General features: G+C 47.4%; 2 protein-coding genes across 13 annotated transcripts in view; both read right to left on the minus strand.

Moving 5' to 3' along the window:
- DENND2C (DENN domain containing 2C) lies at positions 1-19,606 on the minus strand. 9 transcript variants are annotated; one of them, XM_040652663.2, is made up of 20 exons: positions 17,649-17,985; positions 14,424-14,519; positions 13,570-14,318; positions 12,393-12,541; positions 11,707-11,819; positions 11,172-11,339; positions 8,329-8,425; positions 7,570-7,614; positions 6,865-7,052; positions 5,994-6,103; positions 5,596-5,665; positions 5,169-5,246; positions 4,203-4,343; positions 3,688-3,836; positions 3,114-3,291; positions 2,729-2,770; positions 2,046-2,151; positions 1,000-1,239; positions 650-736; positions 1-173 (listed from the first exon to the last, which is right to left on the minus strand). In XM_040652663.2, the coding sequence occupies exons 1-20, from the start codon at positions 17,670-17,672 to the stop codon at positions 142-144; spliced, it is 2,862 nt and encodes a 953-aa protein (XP_040508597.1). In that variant the 5' UTR covers positions 17,673-17,985; the 3' UTR covers positions 1-141. The 9 variants fall into 9 exon arrangements, 8 of the variants coding, with proteins under 8 accessions (XP_040508597.1, XP_046760027.1, XP_040508599.1 ...); XM_046904071.1 differs by lacking the exon at positions 17,649-17,985 and adding an exon at positions 19,384-19,606 and having other exon boundaries at positions 13,570-14,519; XM_040652665.2 differs by lacking the exon at positions 17,649-17,985 and adding an exon at positions 19,280-19,320 and having other exon boundaries at positions 13,570-14,519.
- AMPD1 (adenosine monophosphate deaminase 1) overlaps positions 19,392-23,956 on the minus strand; it is a 10,091-nt gene continuing 5,526 nt past the window's right edge. For all 4 annotated transcript variants that reach the window (NM_001396624.1, XM_004935004.5, XM_004935003.5 and 1 more), the window contains 11 exons: positions 23,660-23,879; positions 23,016-23,145; positions 22,607-22,801; positions 22,315-22,446; positions 22,065-22,228; positions 21,808-21,934; positions 21,182-21,345; positions 20,726-20,846; positions 20,080-20,253; positions 19,838-19,948; positions 19,392-19,686 (listed from right to left, as the gene is read on the minus strand). In NM_001396624.1, the coding sequence (NP_001383553.1) occupies positions 19,531-19,686; positions 19,838-19,948; positions 20,080-20,253; positions 20,726-20,846; positions 21,182-21,345; positions 21,808-21,934; positions 22,065-22,228; positions 22,315-22,446; positions 22,607-22,801; positions 23,016-23,145; positions 23,660-23,879 (1,694 nt within the window). In that variant the 3' untranslated portion in view covers positions 19,392-19,530. The remainder of the gene's footprint in view (positions 19,687-19,837; positions 19,949-20,079; positions 20,254-20,725; positions 20,847-21,181; positions 21,346-21,807; positions 21,935-22,064; positions 22,229-22,314; positions 22,447-22,606; positions 22,802-23,015; positions 23,146-23,659; positions 23,880-23,956) is intronic.

Here is a 23,956-nt window from a genome sequence, read left to right on the forward strand (position 1 = left end):
TTGGTTGGGGCACTGCTGCTTATTATGGCGGCGCGGAGGAGCCGCCTCAGGTGTGTTGGAAGCTTTGAGTCCGGCTCCGGGCAGGGGTTGGTTGTCCACCCGGCTCCTCGCGGCTCTCTGCCGTTCTACGGCAGCGCACATTCATTTCTTCTGGAGAAATTTCATCTTACTTCCTACAGGAAAAAAAAAAAAAAAACAACAACAAACCACGTTAGAATTTGGAGACACGTGAAGCCAAGGAGCTTCTGAGGGCAGAAACCCACACAGAAGGACCTCTGTCCTGTGCTGCATTTACTGCCGAGCCCAAAATTACAAAGTATGAACATCTTTGGGATTAGGCCGCTTCCACACGCTTTATGTAAAGCCAAAGCTTTTATTTAAAATAAATACCTTACAATCATATCATAGAATCACAGATTGACCTGGGTTGGAAAAGACCACAATGCTCATCAGTTCCAACCCCCTGCTATGTGCAGGGTCGCCAACCAGCAGCCCAGGCTGCCCAGAGCCACATCCAGCCTGGCCTTGAATGCCTGCAGGGATGGGGCATCCACAGCCTCCTTGGGTGAGGCAAAGGAAAGCAGCATGTGTACACAAGGCAAAACACTGGAGGGAAATAAAAAGCTAAATACAAAAGCTGTCTCTTTACCAAGAGTGCGAAGGATTCTGTTCATCCCCGTCGGCTCAGTCTCTGGAATGCTCTCCAAATACTCCAAGGCACGGACTTCAAAAAGCCCTACAAGAGAGGGAGCAGCACACAGCTGGGTGAGATCCTCCTCCTCAGGCATTAACATCGTGTGGGTGAGGTTGTGTGCGGGACCAAAGCCAGGAAGGAGACAAAGGCATCTTTTTTTGCTTAATAAGATTAACTTTACTGAATAACTAAAAGGGCATGGAGCTATTACATATGCCAACAGGAAAACTCGCTGGAGCAAAAGGCTTTTTAAGAGTTAACAATATGTGATGTGGAAGTGAGTTTATAAAACAAGAAAGCCTCACCTTTGACAGCACTCTTACTTAGTTCTCGATCCTGTATGAACCCTGCAAACATCTGTGTCTCCATGAAGAAGTGCAGGAAGTGGCGCACGTTGCGGGACATGTGGGATTTACGGAATGGCTCCCGCTGGAACACTCGCTCTCCTTTTTCTGTAACGTTCATGTGCAGGGAATAGTGACCAACGATCTCCACAAAGAAGTGCACAAAAGCTTCAGAGACCAGAGAGTTAAGAGGCATGTCACCTGTGAAGAAGGTAGCAGAGGAGAAATGTCCTTCTAATGCGAGTCACTTTGGACACTCCTCTTCTAAAAGAAGAGCACCAGATGCTCTTTAGGCTGGCTGTCTCAGACTATGAAAGCTCATATGGGTGTTCAATACCAAAGGAGACTTGGCTCAAGTATTTAGATTCCTCTCCCATGTCAACTTTCTGCTGAGACGGGTTCCATTTTGAAGCTTTTCCAGCAGTAAAAGTATTCATAATTTCTTTCCCCCCAGTAAAAAACTAATAAGCAGTAAGTTCATAATGATCTAATTCTTTTAAAGAGTGAGGCAAATCACAAAACACAAACCTAGTGGAAAACTTTCTTACGCTGATGGCCATGGAATCACAATTTGTCAATGCCATTCTCTCAAGCAACTCAATGTTTTTTTAAACTTCTCACATTAATTTATCTGAAGGATTGCGTATCGAGAAGAGCAACTATGAAAACGATGTCAAATTACCCTCTGAAGTACAGAGAATCTACTCTATTCTCCATTTAAGAAAAACTTCCTCTCTGCCACTTCAGCAAAAGTACAGAAAACTCAAAGTGTGGGAACTGATACAGTTGGCCTAAGTAAATCCAGAGTTCTCATAAACTGATTGTGAAAACAGGAACCATTATTAGGACAGTAGATTTCTAATACATTCACATGAAAGATGTTCTCAATAAGATCACAGGAAAATAGCTTTATAAAATGTTACTCTGTAAAGTTTATTTCCATTGACACACTTCTGTGGCAACGACTTGGCAACTGAAGAGATTTGCTGACTTTTCTAGAGATATACCTTGCATACGGCTCTGCTCATGTGACAAGATCTCATTTCGCTCCTCCAAAATTTGGACAAGTGCAGCCTGGAGTTTATGAGGCAGGATTTCTTCTTCATCTGATACCTAAACAGAAAAGTGACCATGAAAGCTTTTTGTGTCATATCTGTTCAACAGAAACTTCTCTTCGTGAACTGATAAGAAATACTCTTAACGTGCCTAAAACAATTAGAGTGAAGTGACTCTGATATGTTGCATCTTGGTGGAGACAATATATTTGTTACATTGCCACAAAAATGAAAAAACTTGCCCAGTGCCTTCTCTGTACAATTAGAACCAATGCAAACTAGATGAGAGAGGGGAAAATCATGTGGAGAACAAGTCCAGAAAGACAGTCAGAACGCAACAAAGAATCCTAGTGGTCTACTTCACATGCTGAACCAAGTATCTCTTTTTAAACCCAGCTCAGCAGCATGCCTGGCTTCACAGTGCTCTGTGCTGTTGCTCCTGCAACCTCAGCCTTGCAACAAGTCTGTTCCCTTATCTAGTGATGAAAAAGGAATGCAAGATATTTCTTCAGCCACTGGAGTCTACAGATGAAAACAAAATATAACTGATTTCTTGCTCACATTTGTAGATGCCTATTCTTGGCATATAACACCACCAAGAGTAACTAGTGCTGTAATTTCACTCTTTCACTCACCTCTTGCAAAAACTTGTCAGCACAAAGATCAACAATGAGAACCTGGGGAAAGACAGACAAAAAATATTAGCTCTGTGTTGCCAGGCAGAAGGAAAAGAACAATAAGTTTTTCTTATATATATAACTTTTCTTTTGTCCCCAGTGGTAGGGGACATCACACAACACAAATCAGAAGTTTTGCATAACTTCAGCCTGTCTATAAGAACAGTCAATATTATTTATCTTTGATAGCAAAGAAATGTGCTGGCACGTATCTTGCAAGTTAAAAACTGTCTCAGAAAGGTTTAAGACTTGACATTAAGACAGAATCCACAGAGATTCTTCCAAAGAAGTCAGCCTAATTCCACTGCAATTGTCCCTCCACAGTGTTTTGCCCAGTTCTCACCTCTTCTAAAGGCAGGTCTTGGAGCTGTGGTAATGAGCAGGAGAGAATGCCAATTAAGAATGGAGTCGGAGAGCACACAATATCAATCATAGAAGTTGGTAGCACTGGTATGTACGTGTGTTGCCAAGTGAAGGGATAAAGTATTGCAACTGCAGCATGGCCACATTTAGACAGGGTGCTAAAAAGTAAGAGAAGCACAGAGTGGATTGTCAGTGTCTCTTTCAGTGTTCTGCTACAGATGTAGGTTAGAAATGCTCAGAGGAAACATAATTTACATATGTTGCTTATGCATCAGAAGAAGCCCCATGCAACCATTTATGAAGTCAGTTATGGGGAGCTAGGAACAGCATCAGCCCAGACTAAAGAGGTAAAGGAAACATTCCTTTGTCTCCTCCTGGTAAGTAGCACACTCCAAATGTTAAGCATGCAAAAGTTTTGTGGAGAGCCTGCCAAAAGCTTTTAAATCTAATTATTTACAGAAAGTTAGACAAGCTTGTGCATGAAACAGGCCCACACACAGAAGGAAAAAGCAACATCCCTCAGAAAGAACTGGTCACTCAGACTCATTTTTTACCTTAAATTGTCAGCAACAAAGATCACTCTCCTTTCCAGCAGGAGAGAGGCAAAGACCCGTATCATGTGAGAGACACTTAGGCACTTGAACAGGCATTCGAAATCAACATGTTCAAGTCGAGAATCCGACGGACGGCAGAGTTTCATAACCTGGGAACAGCAGAGACGTAGAGTGCTGGATGGAACAGCCAGAGCACAGAATTAGGCTGGATGAGGGAGGACCTGACTGGAAAGTAGAAGTGTTGGATCCTCACAGGTTGAACCCACATCACCTGGACGGCCAGTTCAGAGCATCTCAAAGGACTCTCAACCAGCTCTTCCTTTAAAAAAAGCAACGAATCACTTCTATTGTGTGGTTCAACAGGAAACTGGTTTCTCTGACAACCTCTTGTCAGTCTGGAAATTACCATCAGATCAATGATTTACAGACAGCATCACTCTACAATGCAGTTTGCAAAACGCCACTGCCCCACAGACACCAGTCAACACAGGAAAACCAGTCCTGAATTCAGTTACCTCATTTCCTGCTCCTGGCAGGAAGCTCTTCACAGTAATAGTGCGTCCCGGAGCAGGGAAAGGTGCTTCCATTACGCTACGCATAAATGGGTGGACGAGGGCTGGGGACATCTCTCGCCTCTTCTCCACTTCATCTAAAATCTGCAAGGAAATAAATCAGACTTTGGTTCACCACACATTGGTAAGCCAGAAGAAATACAAGCCTATGTTATGTCCCATTCCATAGCTATGCACAAGGGGTCCAACACAGACTCACAGCTCTCCTTCCTCCTTGCCCTGGGATACTTGTGTAAGCTTCTCTCAAATGTCTGAACAAGGAAATGGTAATAGGTAACTGTAAGTACAACTCTCCATTCTCAATTCCATACTCCTTCCTACTGCAAGGAAATCTCTTATATGTTGTAATCAGATACTCTAATTAGAGGGGGAAGAAGGGCAACACCTCATCCTCCTCTCCAAATCATCTTTCTGAAACACTGTTCCAGCAACTCAGTGGTCTAACTATTAGAAATCAGCTGTAATCACAAATTCGCCCCTGTACTCTTCTGCAATAGCTGCTCTGTACCTGCAAGAGCTTTCTCTAGTGTTTACCTCCTTATCTATTCCCCTTACTCTGCTAGGAGAAACAAGCTGAGATCTTTCCCTCGTTGCCCTCTTCCCCACCAAATAAATGATTTTTCATTTCCAAGTCATGAAAGAAGAGGATGAAGGGACACTATCAATATTAACAAGTATTAGGAGCCACTTCCTGACAATACTTTGCTGAATTTTCTGTATACAAGCTGACAAGTCCCAACCCTAGTATAATTATTTGCCCTGTCAAAGTACATAAGTGGCAAGGAAGCACTACACTGATGGGCTACAACTGCTAAGAAAATTCTAGATTGGAGAAAAACATCCAGTTACTTCTTGGTGCTTGCTGGTTGTCAGACTCATATCACGGATGAAGAGAGTTTCCCATCTCACCTTGGAGAAGAGGTTGAAGCAGCCCAGGCGGCTGACGATGCAGTATACCTCAGGAAGGCGCTTTCCTTTCCCTTCTGGCTGAAAAGCAACAGGACCAGTTATGCTGAGAGCATGGATGTAATAAAGAAACTAGTGTAGTTGATTCACAGTATTCCTTCTGCTGTAGTTCCCTCTACACTTCTGCCTTCTGGGATTCCTGAGGAATAACCAGCCCCAGGAGCTTTCACACCCAGAACTCACTTTACTGTATTGCTGTGCATCATTATGCTCCTTCTCTTATGCAATTAAAGGACTGGTAACCTCAGCAGCAGCAGCAGCCCAGGAGCTGCCTAACCCACATGGGAAATTACTGCTGATTCATACTCTGCATTTGATTGTGCATTTAATGGTGCGTTCTTTACGCTCCACCCAATACACAGATGCTTACCAGGAGCTTCTTGCAGTATCCAAACCAGCGGCTGCCATCCTCACCCGTCAACACAAAAGAAAATGTTTCACTGGGAAACCAAAGAAGAGTCAAGAGTTAAATTCACCATACAGTTCAGATGAGATTGACAAAGTAAAATGTGCTCCACACAAACTATAAGGTATCCTTCTGATCATGCCGAAGACCCCCTCCGTTATGAGTAGCCAAACAAAAAACTTATAATAAAGATGATGATGAGACAGATGCAGTACCTCTGAGCCCACCTCCATATCTCACCTTCCCCCTTCACAGGGCTTAGAGATTCAGCCTTTCCCATTTTTCCTTGCTTTGTCCAGGGAACTTGTATAAATCTAAGACTTCAGACCCACCTCAGACATCTGTACACAGCAAGTCTTTACCTTTTAAGGTCTGACGCAGGAAACCAGTCTTTGGGATCTGGAAAGCAGAATTTGGGAATGACCTTTAGCCTCTCTTCAGTATCCTTTGACTGTCTGAAGCGATGTTCTGGCTGGAGAAGTAACATACATTTAAAGTAACTCAAGTGTGGTGCACAGCTGCAGCATTTAAAAGAACAGGGGACAGTATCTTCTTGATTATTCCAAGTGCTGAACCACCAGATAGTTAATCTACAAGTATGGGAGAAAGCATTCTCACTAAAACAGATTCCCAGTTCCCTCTTGCAACTTAGCTGCTGACTGGAACTTTTTTAAAATTACCCAGCTGGCTGTGGTATGAACTGAGTAAGACTCAGAGCCATGGCCAAATTCACAGGAGAATGAAGCACCCAAACAACTGTTGTGCCATTAGGCAGCTTGCCTCACTTCTCACTTCTGCTAGGAGATCTGAAGACAGGAAAATTCTCAATTCTTAGGAGTGCCCAGAAAGGGCAAAATGGAGGTTTTCAAATTATACAGATTTCATTTAAGTATGAAACATCCCTGAGAAGAGCAAAGTTTATTCCATACAGCTGAGATTTTAAGGACTGTATTTTCAGTCAGCACATACATTCAATTCTAGCCATTAATTAAGACCTTGCACTCTTTCTGGCTATAGTCCCTTATTAATTTTGTGAATCCAAAACATGTACGTATCAAAGACAGTGATGTTATTTGCACACAAATCCCTTATGCTGCTGGACAATTTAACCTCCCTTAACGAGGTTAGGATAATATTCATAGTTATCACTGGATTACTTCTGACAGCACATCTAGAATTATAAGAAATAAACAGCTGCTGCATTTTGTGTGGATGTTTCCATGCAGGTCTTACCTTGCTGGGAAACTGCTGTATAATTTGTGGTGTGTATTTTATCTCAGATGACTTCTTCTGTAGTGACACTACCACAAACAGCTCAAATAGCTGCTGCTCCTGGAGCTCTATTAAATCTCTCTCCAATGTTTGGTAGTGTGGGTTCCTCTTGGAGGCTGACTGCACCAGTAGCAGACCCTTGTGTCGACCTGAAGAAAGGAACAAATCCAAAATCAGCCTGTGACTATTACTACCAGACAGCTATCAGTCACAGAATGGGAACTGTCATCACCTTCATTAAGGGGAAGAGGGGCTGGTGCATCTGACTAATGTCACAGAACTGCTGCATGCTATGGGCCTTGGACTCCTGGGTCCATTTGTCCAGTTCAGAGCAGTTCCAAATAAAGGAGCAATTGCCTTGCAGCAACTCTGCAAATCTATTTCACTTGATAACTAGCATTCTCCTGCCATATCTTCCATACATCCCAGAGCAATACTGCTAGTTGTTAGCAGATTACTGACTTTAAACCTGAATGACTCAGAAGTGGGTGAAAAAGAAGTTGATTTGTCACTGCAACAGCTCCCACCCTTGGCCACACTAAGTCTTGGATGTGCCCTTTGTCTGTCTTGGCAGAAGCCACAGCTTGTCAGCACGGCCATCCCACTGGAATCTTGGCCAAATGCACTGTGCTGTGGGGATAGAACCAGCCCCTGTGATTCACTCACTTTTTGGCTGGTTTTCCGTATCACTTTCATTTCCACTGGTTTCACCTGAAACACACATAGTTTTCACCTGTTAGCCATGCAGAAGGAAGATGGGCAACACCCTAACCTGGGAAAGAGAGAGAACTTTAGACTCATCAGATGAACATCACTCAGGTCTGCTCATCTATCCTGTTCAAGGCACCAGCAAAGAACAACCACTACTGGCAAAAGTGCTACAACGACAAATTCCAGGACGCAGAGTGATTAAGATCCCTGTTTCCAGGATGCACATCACAAGCAAAGAAGAGCAACCAAGTGGTTATTTGAAGCTGCTGTAAAAGTTAACAGCAGTGCTGGACAGAATATACTATAAAGATCATACCACTGCTTGTAATTTGTAAGTACACAAGAATATCACTGTAGAGGCACAGAAAAGTGGAGCAGCCAGACAGAGTTCTAGTGCCAAGTGGCTTTGTGTAGGATTTTTGGTTTTGTTCTGTTTCTTTGAAAAAACACCTTGAATCATTACTCCAGCTCTTCAGGCTCAGACTACAGGGGAATCTTTCACTTGTACCGGTGTTAAATTTGCATAAGTCAAGTGTTCCCAGTCCTCCTGGTGCTGAAAGTCCAACAACTCCAGTTGCAAGACATGGGGCTTAGCACTGTTAAGCCACCCCAGAATGAGCTGCAGGAAGTCTGCTAAGAGTACCCCAGCACATACAGAAATTGTGCCACTCAACAAATCTGTATCAAAGAGAATAGTGCTGGAGAGCTCTGTACCTTTTGTTGGAGGCACTTCTCTCCCAGCAGGACTGAGCAATTTCACCCTCTTCTTCCCACGCTTAGAAACAAAGATCTCCTGTATTTTTAGTACCATCTGAAATCCAAAGCAGAACCAGAGATTAGTAAGGGGGTCCAGAAAAGGGTCCAGGTGCCAACAGGACTACAGCCCAACAGCTGTCATCTAGCACCACAGTACTTGGGAAAAGTTGCTGAATCCCTGCCAGGGACTCTGGCTCAGAGACTGCTTGCTAGAATGCTTTTAGCACAGTTAATCGCATAACGAATGAGCATAGTTTCTGCTGCAAGAGAGAGCTTACCATTAGCACAGCCTGAAGTTGACACTAAACCACGTATACATTCTGGAAGTTATATTTTGCTTACAAAATAGACAGCAGAAGTGGCAAACTGGCTGGCATCAGATCTCAGTGTTCTATTGCAAAGGCCCTTGCAAGAGTATCTTATAAACCCTCCAGCACGAAGGACTCCGAACTCCACATGCTCTCAAGTATCCAACTTCTTTCCAAGTCCAGAGAACAGTAGAACTCTCTCAATGTAGTTCACTTTTTATGCTTGGTTTTGGTGGTTTCTGTTGTTGTTGTTAAATGTCAAATAGCTAGCATAAGTTCTCCAAAGCACAGGTTGAGCACAGAGCAAGGCTGCACTAACTCCTTGTCCCAGGGCAAATTGCCAAAATTAATGGATTAAGTACTTTCATTTTGCTCAGGTAAAAAAAGACAGCAGAAATGAATAATGAGTCTATGCTGCAGGCAAACCACAGACTTAGTCTGTTGGAAGAAAAACTTTGAAAACAACACAGTCCAAAGCAGACTACAGACTTAGAAGAAGTGTCAGCATTTGACACTCCATGTCAGCACTGCTAACCTTCATTTCACTGGTCACAGAGGCCTTAAAACCAAAATCACAAAGCTTTCTTTTACTCCTGTCATAGGTCTCTCTGGACTCTTACCCTCATCTGCCAGGTATGCAATGCTGCAGGCAGCTTCTTGATTCTCCATGTCAAAGACTGCTATCACTTCACTGTGAAGGATTTACTTTAAATGCAAACAGCAGATCAAGTTCATTCTTGTCTCCAGTTAAGAATTCATTAAATGCTCCTACTGGATGTAGCAGGGTGTGCCCAGCCATTTGTCACCACAAAAACTGCATAAAAAGGAAGATACTCAGAAAGAGAACCTGTTTTTCAGCTCAAGCCTTTATCCCCAGTTCAGCAAACTATAATTAGCTCTTCTCCTTTTCAAACGTCCTCACACATGTTGTCTCCTGGTGTTCTGCTTTAGACTAACATGTCGTCCTAAAAATGAGGCTGAAAGGAAGAAAACAGACCTCACGAGGTGGTGCTTCCCTTGCAAAATCTGCCCTCTTTTCTCTCTACCATCCATCATTATTGAGAACTTTTCAATTTCTGTTCTCATTTTTGTACCTTTGAGTCACCAGTGGAAGATATTGGGTGTGTTGAGGTTTCTTATGTGTTTCTTGAGCAACAACGTTTTTTCTTCTTAGACTAAAATCCTTTTCTCAATCTCTTGAGTAATCTTGGCTCAATTCCCTAGGAGCAGTGTGCTTCCTGCATGAAAATTGTTACCAGATTTTTGGAGTAGGTTTGCTTTAGGGAACGTTATACTTTCCTCCTCCAAAAGAAAGATATTCTCTATCACAGCATTTTTACAATCTTTCCAGTAACAACAATTTTCCAAGCCTGTAGTTCGTTTAAAAAACAAAAAAAAAACTAAGCACATTCAAATGTTCCTTGTTATTCCAAAACACTTAACATGTGAAAAGCATTTTGCAGCTGTCCAATTATACCTCACAGTCCTCTGCAAATTGTTAAAATTGAGCATATGTGTTGAAGAAATAATGATCTGCAGAAGTTAAATGATTTTAATCATACAAAAGTAAGTTGTTGTCACTACTACAACTGGAATTGGAGTCCTGCACACCACGTGCCACACATACAGCACACAGTGGTAGCTGCAGCTGTCCTTCTACAGCACATGCTTCAAAGTGTTAACTAATACCAGTATCTAGAAAGTTTCCAAGCATGTCGAACGAGAATCAGAATGAATCCTCTAGTGCAAAAATGAATTACAGGCCTCTCTCACTACTCAGAAGCATATCAGTATTTTGCACGCAGGCAGAAAGGAACAACCAGAAGCAGCAGAGGGGAGAACTGTAGGAAGGCTTTGTGAAATGACCTTATCCCAGTGAGGTGCTGTTCACCTTTAGAATATGGAAACAGCTGCAAGAGCGTGTTCCCAAAGTCAAGAACTACAAGCCAGAATGTCAAGTAAGCAAGTGCCCAGCCTTCTCCTCACAGCCCCATGCTGTCAGCCTCCTAACAGCTCAGTCCCTGCAGTAAGAACACAGGGCTCAGCCTAAGAAGTCTCCAGGAGAAACGTATGCACAAACAGAATAGTACAGGGTTGACCCTTTAGCTTACAGAGCGCTTCCTTGCCTTCCTGCATTGCATTCAGCACAAAACATCACCATACTTACTGTAACAAGGCTTTGCTGACAAAGCACTAGGAACAGCTGGTATCCACAGATAGAACTGCTATCCATTTGACCTATTACCCCATTTGCAGATTATTCATCAACAAAACTACCACTGGCCCACCCAGAACTGGCTCTCTGTTCTTAAATCTCTCAGTACCTGTGCTGCTCCTTGGAGGGAAATGGTTGGAGAGAATCATTTGTCCACACACAGAGCAGTGCTAAGCAACATTTACTTGCCAGACATATGAAGCACTTAGAGGTGCTGGACAAAGAAGCAAGGGTTTGAAATACCATGTAAGAAGAAACATTTCATGCTTAAATCTCACCCAGGGCAAGTTCTTTCTCCTGCTAGTAGCCTCTACTGCTCGGAACAGCTTCCAGTCGGTCAGTGTGACAGGCAAGGTCGTGTCCTTCACCATTTTCCCTTGCAAACTTGTCAGGGAAGGCTTTAGCTCAAAAGTCTTGCGACTGAGGAAGGAAGGTTTTGGAGGAAGCTAGAAAATAGAATCAGAAGGGATGGTTAAGCATAGGATTAAGCTTTGGTCCAAGTTGAGAGTCAAAAAAGTCAGATTACGATTGATAAATTTCTTGCAACTTCCTGCTCTCCAAAGCTTTCTCCCTCACCCCCATCCTGTACATTCGAGTATTTCATCTAAGCACTCTTGATTCTATTCTTTTGTTCCTTAATAGCTTTATGAACTGTCACTGCCATGGCTGCTTATTACCATTTATATACATAACAAGCAATAAGAATAAAAGGAAAAACAATGGCATAGCACTGACAAACTAGGGTAGAGGAAATGGCGCCTTTGTAAAGATGACTCTTCGTAAACACATGATGGTTTAATCCCCTCACCCTACCTTTGGAGCTCTACTAGTGCTTTGGGAAGGTGGTAATTTCCAAACAGATGGGACCTTCCATAGGGGTAAAGGCAGCACTCTGATATCTTCATAGGGGTTCTCTTTTGCAGGACCTGGAAGAAGCATTGAATGGGGCATTTACAGAAGCAGCTCAAGTTCTGAATGCTTGCAAGGGAAATGAGCAAGGAAAGTCTGCGCAGTTGTTTGCCAAGGTAGAACAGAGTCTGGAGAGACACCTGTTTAAGGATGGATTAGGTTTTCACCACCTGGAGCTGCATCTAATCCATTACCATAAAACTGGCAAGCTACGTGGACTCAGAAAAGTGGAACATTACCACCGTGGAGAAAGTAGCTCAACTGCAAAGCAGTTAGTTTAGTTAGTACCCACACAATCTCAATGCAGTACTCAAGCAGAAGACGTGAAGAGCTAATAAAGAAATCAGTTTAGCACAGGTCAATTCTAGCAGCCTCCCATGACACCTGAAACCAGATGCAAACAGTTATCCTGCATAGTTATTCATGAACAGATAATTATTAACATCAACGAGGAACCCAGATGGGGAAGACCATAAAAGTCACAGAGCTGGACAGGTCCTCAATGCATTCTCATCTTCATTCCTCCCTCCCCAGCAGTTTAGCTACCCCTAAACAACGTGAGTGAATCCCCAAGAAGCACAGACACATACAGATAATGTCCTCATAGATGTTGTCTTCTGATTGTGTGTAGATGAGCCTGGGTCCTGCAGTGCCATTTGTTTCTTCTTGAAGTTTATGGGACCTGGTGGCAGACATCCAGTTGCGGAAGCCCTGGATGTCCTCAAACTCAAAGGATTTCCTAGAGGAAAACCAGCATAACATCATCTAAAGACAACGTCATATACAAAGACCACTGAGTTGTAGTCTCCAGTTCACACAGACTTTGATCCTCCTTGGGGCGATCATGTACATGGATGCTCCACTCTGTACTCTGATTGCCAATCAAGTCCTGCTCCCTTACTCTGAAAGGTTTTTAAATTAAAAAAAATGGAGTTTGAGGTTCCACTGCTAAGCACACTACAAGCACGTAAGGTAAATCCCATCCCGTCACAGAGGCAAGAACCCAAAACAGCTTTCGCAGACTAACTACATGCAGCAGTACTCTGAATTTTAGTTTTCTACAGGACCTCTCCTCTACTGTTCTTGCTAAAGGTGTCATCACCTTTGGGATTTCATATATTTGTTTTCATATACTTGTTTTCATATATTTGGCCTCCAATCCAAAATAATGACATAGAGGTCACAAAGGAGCTGATGGGAATTTAACCCATCATTACAAAACTTATGGGGTTTGCTGCACACCTTGCCGCTGTGAAAAAAAGGATTTAGGAGTCCTAGCCACATCTCCACCCATAGTGTTTACATTCATCTCTAGCACAGCTGCCCTAAACAGCCGCTAGAGGAGCACCTCTAGCTGATAGCCTCCAACTTTAAGACAATAAATAACAATTCTCCAACAAAAGAATCTTTCACTCAGAGGAGAATCTGAACGTTCAGCAGCAATACTGCCACAAGAGAAGGCTACTCTGTAATCTACAAATTGCAACTGAGAAGGAGCTCTCCCTGGGGCCAGCATATTGTCACTCACATTTCAAAGTGTAGCATTGATAAATGTTTGGGGCATTTAGCATTTAAAAGATTATCAGCAGCAAAAGCAGTGTGTACAGAATGTTAGAAAGGTGGTACTTTCATCCAAAAATATCATCTCCTCATCAACAGTACTGATTATCATCTCCATAAGGATATCGTGGCAAGCAAGCTGTTTAAAACCATGCAGAAACTGATTTAATGGAATGAGTTTCATAGATTACAGATGAATCAACATACCTCTGGATTCTTCCTCGGATCATCCTGCTGACTGTTCTCTTCTCAAGATTGTTGGAGAATGAAACCAGGTCTCCTCCACGTTTCTTTTCCAGGGGAGCTTCCTTGGTAGCACTGGCATCGCTGCAGCTGCTGGCACAGTTTTCTGCAAGATAGCGGAAAGTCCTACGGGGCTTGGGTGGTGGGACAGCAGCCAACTTCTCCTCTTGCTCCACAGCCTCCAAGTAAGAGTTTTTCACATTCCTCTCTGCCCCGCAGAACAATTCCACTCCTTTGGCTTTCCATTCTCTTTCCGTGAAGCCACAGTGTCCCCACTTCTTCTGAAGGTCCACAGGAACTGGCAGGGCTGTGCTAGGATCTACTTTCCTCCATAGCCCTTGCAAAGTGTAGAAGTTGCCTGGGGGCAGTGCCTTCCCTGGGTCCGGGAAGCCTGGTTGCCATTTTCCATTCTCCTTGGCTTGGGAAGCATGGCTGCACGCACAGGACTTGAGGTCACCACAGTCAGTAGTTTGCAAGCAGCTCCCTGCATTTTCCCTGAAGTCCAAACCCAAGTTCTTTGGATCTTCAGACCCAGCCTTTCTGCCCTTCTCTATATCTTCAGGCTTCACTTTGGACGGAACATCACAGCCTGGATCATATTTTACTCCAAAGTCGTTCAGCTGCTGTTTCTCCTTGCTGGAGCACCCTTGTGTTCTCCCTTCCCACTGGGAGATCTTCTGTTTGATGTTGCGGCAGTGGCTCCGAGAGAGGGTCTGCACAGCAGAGCGGGAGAAGCTACTGTCACCTGTCTCTGCTGGGTGCATGGCAAGTGCCAACGTGCTTAGAAACACCCCATCTCCAGTTTTGCCCAGTTTCACCTGTGTCTTGCATGCATCAAGCTGGCATGAGACTCCAAAGCATCCAGGGGCATCCAAGAGCCCCTGAGTCCTGCAAGAACTGCCTGCTAGTGCAACCTGAGGACAGAAAAAAGAGAACCATCAGCTGCACTCCAAACATACGCAGCACCAGGAGTTTTCAGCTGCACTTTGGCAATTGCTGAAGAACATTCCTCCCCAAACCACACATTCAAGACTGCCTTTCTTAGCGCGCTCTCCACAAAGCCTGTTGCTGTTGTATATATCTGGGAGGGCTAACAAAAGGAACTAGAGGCCTCACTGGGTTAAAAAACAAATAAAACACTGCAAGGGGAATAAAACGCTGCCAGGGATCCCCAAGGCCCAAACTCAAGGAAATTATTTGGTGGCACAGGAACACAGCAGCACGTCCTGTCTGCAGCAGAATCCCAACCAGCTACTCTGGAGCGTGCTTGTACTGATGCAAGCCAAACAGGAGTGTTCTGTTTCTCTGATGCTCTGCACTGCTCAAAGAACCTCAAGCAGCCCACAGTCAACTGCTGCAGCAGCACATCTCCACTGGAGCTCTCTACACTGCAAGATACAAGACAACACACCAGCTCTATTGACAGAGAACCACATCTACTTCTCCAGAGTCAGCAATAGCAGGATGGGTAGTGCTTCACACAGGCAGATTTGCATGGCTGTGTTGACTGGAGAAGAGCTCAACAGCACAAGTGAAAACTTGTTTGATGTTCTGCGTGTCAATACCTGATCTAACTGTGCCAGCAGAGAAACTGGAGGGCAGTGGCTGGCAGTTGGGAAGTTTTAGGAAGACAAACAATAGGAGTCAAAAGGCAGAAAAAAATGGTGAATTCTCTTGCTCAATGGAAAAAGAGACGTCTTTAGATCAGCAGAGAAGGAACACTAAAGAAATGATTTGATTTCTCCTACCAGATAGTCCTGCAGCAAGAAAGGCAAGTGAAACTGCCACCTTACCACCAGGGAGAAGTGGGTACGCTGCAGAGATCCAGCACCAACAAGTCTGTTACCTACACACATGGCACCAAGCCTCAGCATGCTGCTGGCCTTCCACACTTTGTACCAAAGCAGTGTTGCTTTCTGTGGCAAAGAGGTCACTGCTGCCTGTCTTCAGAGAGAACAGTATAGGTTCTTGCAGTCAAGTATTTTTTAATCATATTGTCCCAGACAGTTGTGAATAACTCTCCCACTCATCACTGGAAGAGTTTTAAACTAGAAGAGGGGTGATTTAGGTTAGATATGAGAAGGAAATTCTTAACTCAGAGGGCAATGAGACACTGCCACAGGCTGGCCAGAGAAACTGTGGGTGCCCCATACCTGGAGGAGCTCAAGGCCAGGCTGGATGCGGTCCTGGGCAGCATGAGCTGGTGGAAGGAACTAGCCCACGGTAGAGTGGGGCTTGGGGGGCCCTGGAGTCCCTTCCAACTCAACCATTCTGTGGTTCTATGACTAATGAATCAGCTAAACTTAGACTATGAGTCAGCAACTGAGCTGGAGATATACGCTGCACCATCAGCCCTCTGTCCCCCATCTGCACTCCGCCATATCCTCAATGCACTCATACTAGCACCCCTCCTGACTACCACTCTGCCCTGTCTCCAAAGCAGTGCAGCCAAGCTGGTCCTGTGCACACAGCACTGCCAACTGCAGAACAGCACAGACAGTACACGCTCCCTCCCCACCAGCAGCAAGAAGTAGGCAGGCGACTAGCAAACTAGTGAGGGCTGTCGATCCCATCACATGGGGGCAGGAAAAGAGCAGAACAAGTCTAAGAATTACACACAACTGTTAATAAAACGGAAACCACACCTACGGTCCCATCATTCCTGATTCCTTTGCTCTCAGTACTGCTGTGCTACCACACCCCACGGTGAGACCCTAGGCCAGGCTGCTCCTCTGCTGTTCACAGGCAGCCCCAGGCCTTTGCCCTCTCCTATAAATAGGGCATTGTTTCTAAAACATCCTGAGCCAGAGCAGATCCATCCTTCCTCAATCCCTGTCTGCACAGCCCTGATTAGCAGACAGCAAAGCAACTTTCCTCCTCCCTGCACCATTGGAACTACGAGAAAAACAGCGCTCTGGGCTGCTCCCGAGGACCTAAAGCACAGGCTAGCCAGCATGCATGAGTTCCAATGGGAAATGCCAGACTAGAAGAGATGGGAAACAGCCTCCCTTCAACCACCTTAGAAGCCACATTGCTCTGAGTGCAACAGCAAAGGTCTACCCAAGGTATGTCACTGATCTTTGCATTACCACCTACAGGTAGAAACACACAACTCCTGGCTCATCTTAAACGAAGGCAATAGAACACAAGTTCAAAGCACCTCACGCTCTCCTGCTAAGTGCTGCTCCACCAGCCACAGCGCTGAACTGTCTTCCAAAATAACCCATCCTCCAAGGAGAAGAATGCGGCTCTTCACCTGCACAGGCTTGCCAGGCAGCTGGCTGCTATCAGCATATAGGCATTCAATCTAAACTCGTTAAATGAGCCAGGGCCAGCAGTACCAGCTGATATTTAGTGAAGGAAGAGGAGTCTGGAGTGGTCTGACCCACGGCAGATAGCCCCAGACACAGCCTGAGACAGGCCAGCACATAGCTCAGAGACACACAGCAGGCAGAGATCACTTGAGTCAGGCAGTCAGCACATCAGGGACCACCCCACCATTCTTTTCACAGATAAACCTGACTTCCAGTGACTGCTTCTGTCTCGATGCCTCCTTCCAAAGACCTTCAGCAGCACCAACACGCTTTCCAGTTATTTCCACAAAAGCCAAATCTATCATCCCTACAGCCTTAGTACTTACAGCTGCATAGTGGAGCCAAAAATACTGAATTAATTCACTGAAAGCAAGAGCCACAAGCAAAGTATGGCAGAAATAGCAAGCATTTCTCCCCATAAGAGAGAAAGCACGGAACTAAGAGGGCCAAAACATGTTTATCCAAAGCAGATGAATGAGGCACATCCACAACACGACAGGTAGCCCTTAGTCCTCTGAAAGGCAGAGAGCATACTGAGCATTTTCTACGCAGTCTCAAGACAGTTCAGTTTCCTGAAAACACATACTCAAGGAAAGAACCGTTGCCAGTGCTGCTCAAGAGCAAGGCACCCTTCAGAGCTGAGACCCCGCTGTGGGTCCCTACAACTCCCCTCAACAAATCATGCTGGCAGCTAAATAGCTAAACAAAGACACCAGCACACCACCTTACCTTATCCCGCTGTACAGCAGGCATGAGAACAAGCAAATCAATGATCCAGCAAGCCCATGCAGTTCTGAAGCAATCTTTTGCTCCTTTTATGAGCCACGTGGTTCTAAGACACCTCAGAAATGACAGAACTCCTTGCCATTAAGCCTCCTGTGTTGGTTGCCCAATACAAGGCAGCTTCTGGTCTTGGGAAGGCTAAGGAAGCTGTCCTGGAAGGATGAGGGGACAGCCAGTGCAGCAGGAAGGACTCCCAGAGCTTTCAGCTACTCTCGTTCTGTTCAGCTCCAGAACAGACCTGAACCTTTTCTGAACCAAACTGTCATTCAGATGGCTGAAAGACACGGGCAGTACCAAACATGCAGATTTTATATCAAAACAAGTAATGCTTCAGGAATGTGGTGTGCTTAGTCATTTCCATTTCCATCCAAAGCAACTCTGATGATTAACTCATTCAAAGCTTCTGCTTCATGATGTGGAATGGAGTCCAATCTGACCTGATACCTGGCTATAGAGACGATGGCAAAACTACATGGTAAAATGTTAAGTGGGAACTGGTAGGCCCTGCAGCTTTCGTAGGGACAAGAAGGATTTGGCCGATTCTTCCTGAAGGGGTGAAATTCCACCTCCTGACCTCCTCAGACACACTCAGCACCCTCAGCAAACCAGAACCCACAGCCACAGCCACATGTCGGGACAGCCTTTCAGAAGTCTTTCAGGGTCTGTTTCTTTGCCCACCACAGCCTCCCCCAGCAGAAGTTGTTATTGTTTGAATGCTCAGACCGTGGGCAATTCCCTCTGTGCTGCCTGCAGCCCTGAAAGGACAGGACTAAGTGTGATGGGGAGAAACACTGCGATCCTGGGAACCGCGGGCTCCTCACCCGGACAAACCGCTGCCACCACTGCAGCAAGCGCTGCCTGAGGCCCTTCCGTCGCTCCCACGAACCCCGCACCCCCTCCATCCCCTCAAGGACAGCACACGGGATCTCTCGGCAGCTCCTCTCCTCCACACAGCGATGTCCGCGCCCGCCCTTCCGCCGCTGGGACGGGCAGCACTGAGCGGGCACGGCCACAAGCGGGGCTCATGTGGGGCCGCCCGCCGTGGCTGTCAGCGGTCCTCAGCGCAGCGAAGGAGCACGAATACCTAACGCTCCCTGAAGAATCGGTCCGCCAGCGAAGAGCTACAGAGACGTTCTGTGACGGGCAGCGGTAAAACGCGGCCGGTGACTCCTGGGGCAGCGCTGTGCTGCGGCGGACATCCCCTCCTCCCGGGGTTCGTTCGCCCGTCCCCACCCCCCGCCCGTCTCGGGCAGCCCCTCCGCGCTACACTGCGCGGGGACGCGCGGACCCCTCAGGACCCGAAGGTCGCGGCTCGGGACGCGCCGTGCCCGGCAGCGCTGCGGACTGCGGCGGACAGCAGCACGGTGGTGGTGGGGCAGCACCCCCCGTGCCGGTCCGAGCTGGGCAGCCCGCGGCCTCGCACGAAGCCCGACCCTCACCCCTGCTCCGCGCGCGACTCCTGTCCGCCACCCCCCTCCGCCGGGGGCATCGCGCCCCCACCTCCCTCAACCGCCCCCACCCCCCCGCGGCGCTCTCTCCGCCGCTGCCCGCGCTCACCCCCGCCCGTCCCCGCTCACGGGACGCTCCCGGCGCACGCTGAGCTCCCGCCCTCTGCGCCGCGCAGCCGGGCCGGCCCTCCCCTCCTCTCCCGTCCCCTCTCCGCCCCGCCCCGCAGGCGCACCGAGCAGCTCAGAGATGCGGTTTTACTGCCCACGGCCGCCGCTCAGCACCCCGACCCGCACCCCCGGGCGCGGTTGAGTCCCGCTGCTGTCCGCAGGAGCCGAGCACAGCGGCACGCAGGGCCGCGCCCAGGAGTCCGCCCGTACTGCTACTCGGCTTTCAGGCCTTCAGCGATGAGGTTGAGCTCGTAACACCACGTCTCGTAGCGATAGGCCATGCGGATCTGAGCCACGTTTGTCTTCCGGACGTCGTTTCCATGGGGCCCCTCCTCCTGGTAGTTTTCACCCAGGAACTTGGCTTTCTCCTGCCACGTACAAGCACAGGGGTACAGGTTCTCACCGGCCCCTGCCGGCAGCGCCCGAGGGACGCCGGAGCTGCGGTGCAGAGCAGAGGTGCCCGTGGCCCTGCTGGCGCTGCCGGCCTGCTCTGCTACCCGGCCCTCCTCAGGCACCCACCTCATGGGACAGGCCGCACTGCAGCACGCTGTTCCTGGCAATCTCACACATGTCACAGGTGCTGAGTTTGAAGACCTGGGCGGCGATGGCATACTCCTCCATCAGGGGCTCCTGTAGCCAAAGGTTGCATTAGAAGCCGGCAGCTTCTCCTTTCTGGCTGCCCCAGAATCGTGCTGTTCCCAGCGCACCCCGCCCTCTGCCATTGCTGCTGGCTCCCGTGTCAAACGAGGCCCACACAGCACCTTGGTGTAATGAAACTGCATGGGGTCATCTGTAGAAAGGGACACCATGAGGCCCTTCTGGTGGAAGTCGAGCAACGGATTCTTTGCATACTCCAGGAAGAGGCTGTTGTTGCTGAGGGGGGACATAGCGATGGGAATTTGGGCAAGGAAGTACAGATACTGCAGCACCGGACTCTGCAATGGAGAGAGGAATTGTCAGAGTTAGGGATAAAGCTGCTGTGACCTCCACCTCTTCAGGCTCACAGCTCAGATCAACCCAGTTCCACAGCCAGGAAATCTGATGCACAGCACTCGTAAGGGCCAAAGTTGTGTAGGCAAGATAGCAGTTCTCCAGGGCCCAACTGGAGCGTGAGAGACTGAGCGAGTTGAGGTCTGAAGTCATCCAGACTCCAACTCCAATGAGACGTATTTATAAAAATGATAGGTCGGTGATGCTAAACCCTTTGGAAATGAATTTGTTTCTCAGCTGCAGCCACAAACATGCCTGGGGAAACCCAGGGAATCATGCATTATTTGCTAGAAACCAGGCTGCCTGTGTAAGGCTAAGGCAGAGGCATGATTAACTGTCAGCTACAGCAGAGGTCAGCTGTGAGCATGTTCTCCTTCTCTGCCACTTCACTGCTCTGTGTCAGACTACTCCACTCACCTTCTTGAGGTTGAGACCATGGGAGATGTTATCTGCTGTCATGAAGGCTGCAAGCAGGTGTGTGATGGCCCCCGCTTCCCCACAGTGTGGACGGAAGAGGAACGTGTTCATACCACGCTGCCTAAACACACAGAAGGAGGACTCAGAGCAGGTAAGCAGTAGGGTTAGATGGCATGTGATGCAAGATTCCCCTTCTTCAGATCCAGCCCCTACCAGTGTGTCCCCCAAGAAGCCAGCTTGACCTAACTTGTACTCTTTCCTCCCCTCCGTATACAATAGATGCATCTCTGTAGTCCTAAAGTTTTCACCCCATTTGATCACACTTGCTATTGAGGAACATTGGGAAATCGGTCTGGGACAAGAAGCTCCAAACTACACTAGTGGCTGAGCAAGAAGAGCCCCTGCTGACTTCTGCCAGCCTATAAGGTGTGTCCTTTAGCAGATCCAGGGCCTCACCTGCGCAGGTTGTTCAGCACCAGGATGTTGGCATACATATAGTATACATAGTAGGTATAGGATGGATTTTTTGCAGAAGTCCATTGCTCTGGCTTTGGACTTTTTGTGGAGAACATGTGTCCGCTGTGCTTGGATTCATCATCCACGCTGTCAAAGCCCGTGATCTGCTTGGCAAAATTACAAAAGAAGCTGCATCTCAAAGCTCCTCACGTCATCATGCCCAGGTAGGCTGCCTCACTTTGCCCCACTGCAGCTTACCGTACCTTGGCTGTAGCCCACGCCCCTGCCCTATCCAGGAGCAGAGTCAGGAACAAGGTTGCAGACCTTGCTCCCCATGAACCCCCAGGCTCTATCAATGGATTGAAAGAAAGCTTATACCAAACCACTTATCCAGGAGTTAAAGGGGACAGCATTTCGCACAGTCCCACAGCAGCCCTGCTCAGGGTGACTGACCCCTCCCTTTCAGCACTTGTGGATGCACATCCTTTCCCAGAAAATGGCAGAATAGCCACAATCCCACTGATGACATTTTCTGTGTCAGACAGAGCTGATGTCCTATTTCCTGTGCGTAAACAGGAACATCCAGGGCTCACCAGACCCTGACAGCACCGTTAAGTGACACTCACGTGGCGTAGAAAGACACTCAGCTCTTTGTGGGCTTGAGGATTGACAGTTGCCTCAAACACAGGAACAAAGATATTTTCCAACATCTTCCCAAAGTGTGGGAGGAAATTCCGAGATCTGAACACATCACTGCAGACAGACACAAGGATTAATCACTATCAGAGGAACATGGCTCACTGTTCCCATAATTCCTTCTGGGTTAAGAATAAGGTACGGTGCACTATAAGGCAGGCTGCTCTGTGAGAACCACAGCACATACTAAATCCTGGGTACTTGGATCATCCACTTCATATTGGGGGAGTAGACCCGGTGTCTGTTGAACCAGTTGGCCAGCTTGGCCCACTCCTCAGCTGATCGCCCATAGATTGAGAGGCGAGGCTCCGCATGCTGGTACTTGGCATCCTCCAGATCAGAGCCAACCTCCTAGGAACCAACAAAACATACAGTACACAAGCATCCTCTATCCTGAGTGCAGTAACCCCACAACTTTCTCCTCACTGTCTTCATACCTTGATGATGGTAGCAAAGTATTCACCGTTGATGGTGTTTTCTGTCTTCAGGTAGAGGTCACGCAGCTCACTAGCACCCACGGGGTTGTACTTAGCATTGAATTTGTCAAAACGCTGAAACGTCTGACGCCCCTGGAGTAGAGAAGACAAGAGGCAAATCCTGTAAACACATGCTGAGTCCAAGCATACCAGCTGGGCAGGGACTGATCCACAGAAGCCAGAATGGGAAAGTCAGGAGCTGCCATGCCCTACCATAAATGCCAACATGCATAGTGTGTGCTCTACCACTTACAGCATGGACATCCAGAGAGTCCACTGTCAAGTCATATGGGTGTAGATTGAGCTTCTGAAAAAGTTGTTTCAGAGTGAGTTTTTCGCCTTTGGCGTCGTAAACTACACGGTCAGCATCCACACGATACGACTTCTTGATGAAACGCAGAAGGTGCTTCTGGTTCATGCAGGCTGCAGCATGGATGTGTGTATCCACCTGAGAAGGCAAAGCAACAGCTCTCCAGCTTCAGGATGGGGGTACTCAGGTAACACCATGTATCCCTTAGTTGAACCCAAGTGGTGTAAGGAACTTGGTGTCCCATTAGCAGGTGTCCCAGACCTTGACCCCTACATCCACATGTCTCAGGGAGCAGCAGTTACCAAGAGAGCTCAGCTGCAGGGTTACTGGGTCTATGAGCCTTGCCATTTACCTTACGGCAATTGTAGAAGTCCCGATGAGGGTTGTTCTTCAGCTCTTTTATCTCCTCCATCTCATTTAGCATTTCATGCACTTGGAACTTGTATGAGAGGAACTTTAGGCGTCGATGACTATAGGTCTTACTGGAAAAAGAAAGGGGCAGAAGAGTGTCTGGGCATAGAGAGTCAAATGCACGGGGGTTGAGCTTTCACCCCAAGTGGAGGAGCTCATGCTGCCTTGGCCTGCCTCCCCATGGTGCTGCTTCTGGCTGTGTCACAGAGCTCTGCAGGAAGGCCTTGCCAGGTAGGAGCATACCCACAGGAGATGTCTTCAACCCCTCAACACTGACTTTGCTCAAGACCCCAGCCAAGATAGCTGAGAAGGACCAAGGACACTTAAGTAGCCAGCAGGCTGTTGGTATGGCCAGGTGGGATTCTGAGGCTATCCCTCAACGCTGCCCCTTTAAGCCCTCTACCAAAAGAGTACAGAGCTGGCAGAATTTTCCCATTTGGGTTTCCAGCCACTGGGCTGGATGTGAGCAGGTCACTCCTTCCTTTCAGGAGGAAGGGGCAACCATGGCTCTGCCCTGGTTCTCCCTCTGCCTGCTGAGGCAGTACCAGTTTGACTGCCCTCAGCAGTGCTAGGCCGAGCACTTACACAGGCCCCTGTGCAATGAGGGCCAAGAGGAAATTCATGTCATCAACAAAATGCTCGAGGCTGGGGTAAGGCAGGTCCTTTGGCTCATTTCTTCCAGCTGCTGCTTTGTCACTATAGATGTAAACGATCCCATCCTTCATCTGGACATGGTATCCCAGGTCCTCAGGGAGATTCCCAGTTTCAAAGGGATCCTGTCCATCCTTCACTGGCGGGGTGAACACTGCACCAAAGGGAGAATACTATGGGGCTGTGGCTGTCAGCCAAAACCCCACAAGCCTGCCACACTCCTCCACCCCC

Source organism: Gallus gallus, chromosome 26 (genome assembly GCF_016699485.2).
Source record: "Gallus gallus isolate bGalGal1 chromosome 26, bGalGal1.mat.broiler.GRCg7b, whole genome shotgun sequence".
Taxonomy (NCBI): Eukaryota; Metazoa; Chordata; class Aves; order Galliformes; family Phasianidae; genus Gallus; species Gallus gallus.

Excerpts from the sequence above, each read along its gene's own strand:
- DENND2C (XM_040652662.2), bottom strand. The coding sequence starts at position 17,672 with ATGCCTGCTGTACAGCGGGATAAG. Across the intron at positions 5,247-5,595 it reads GATACTGCAAGAAGCTCCTG|CCAGAAGGGAAAGGAAAGCG; the intron begins GTAAGCATCTGT and ends GTTGCTTTTCAG. Across the intron at positions 2,152-2,728 it reads CTGACAAGTTTTTGCAAGAG|GTATCAGATGAAGAAGAAAT; the intron begins GTGAGTGAAAGA and ends TTTTCTGTTTAG.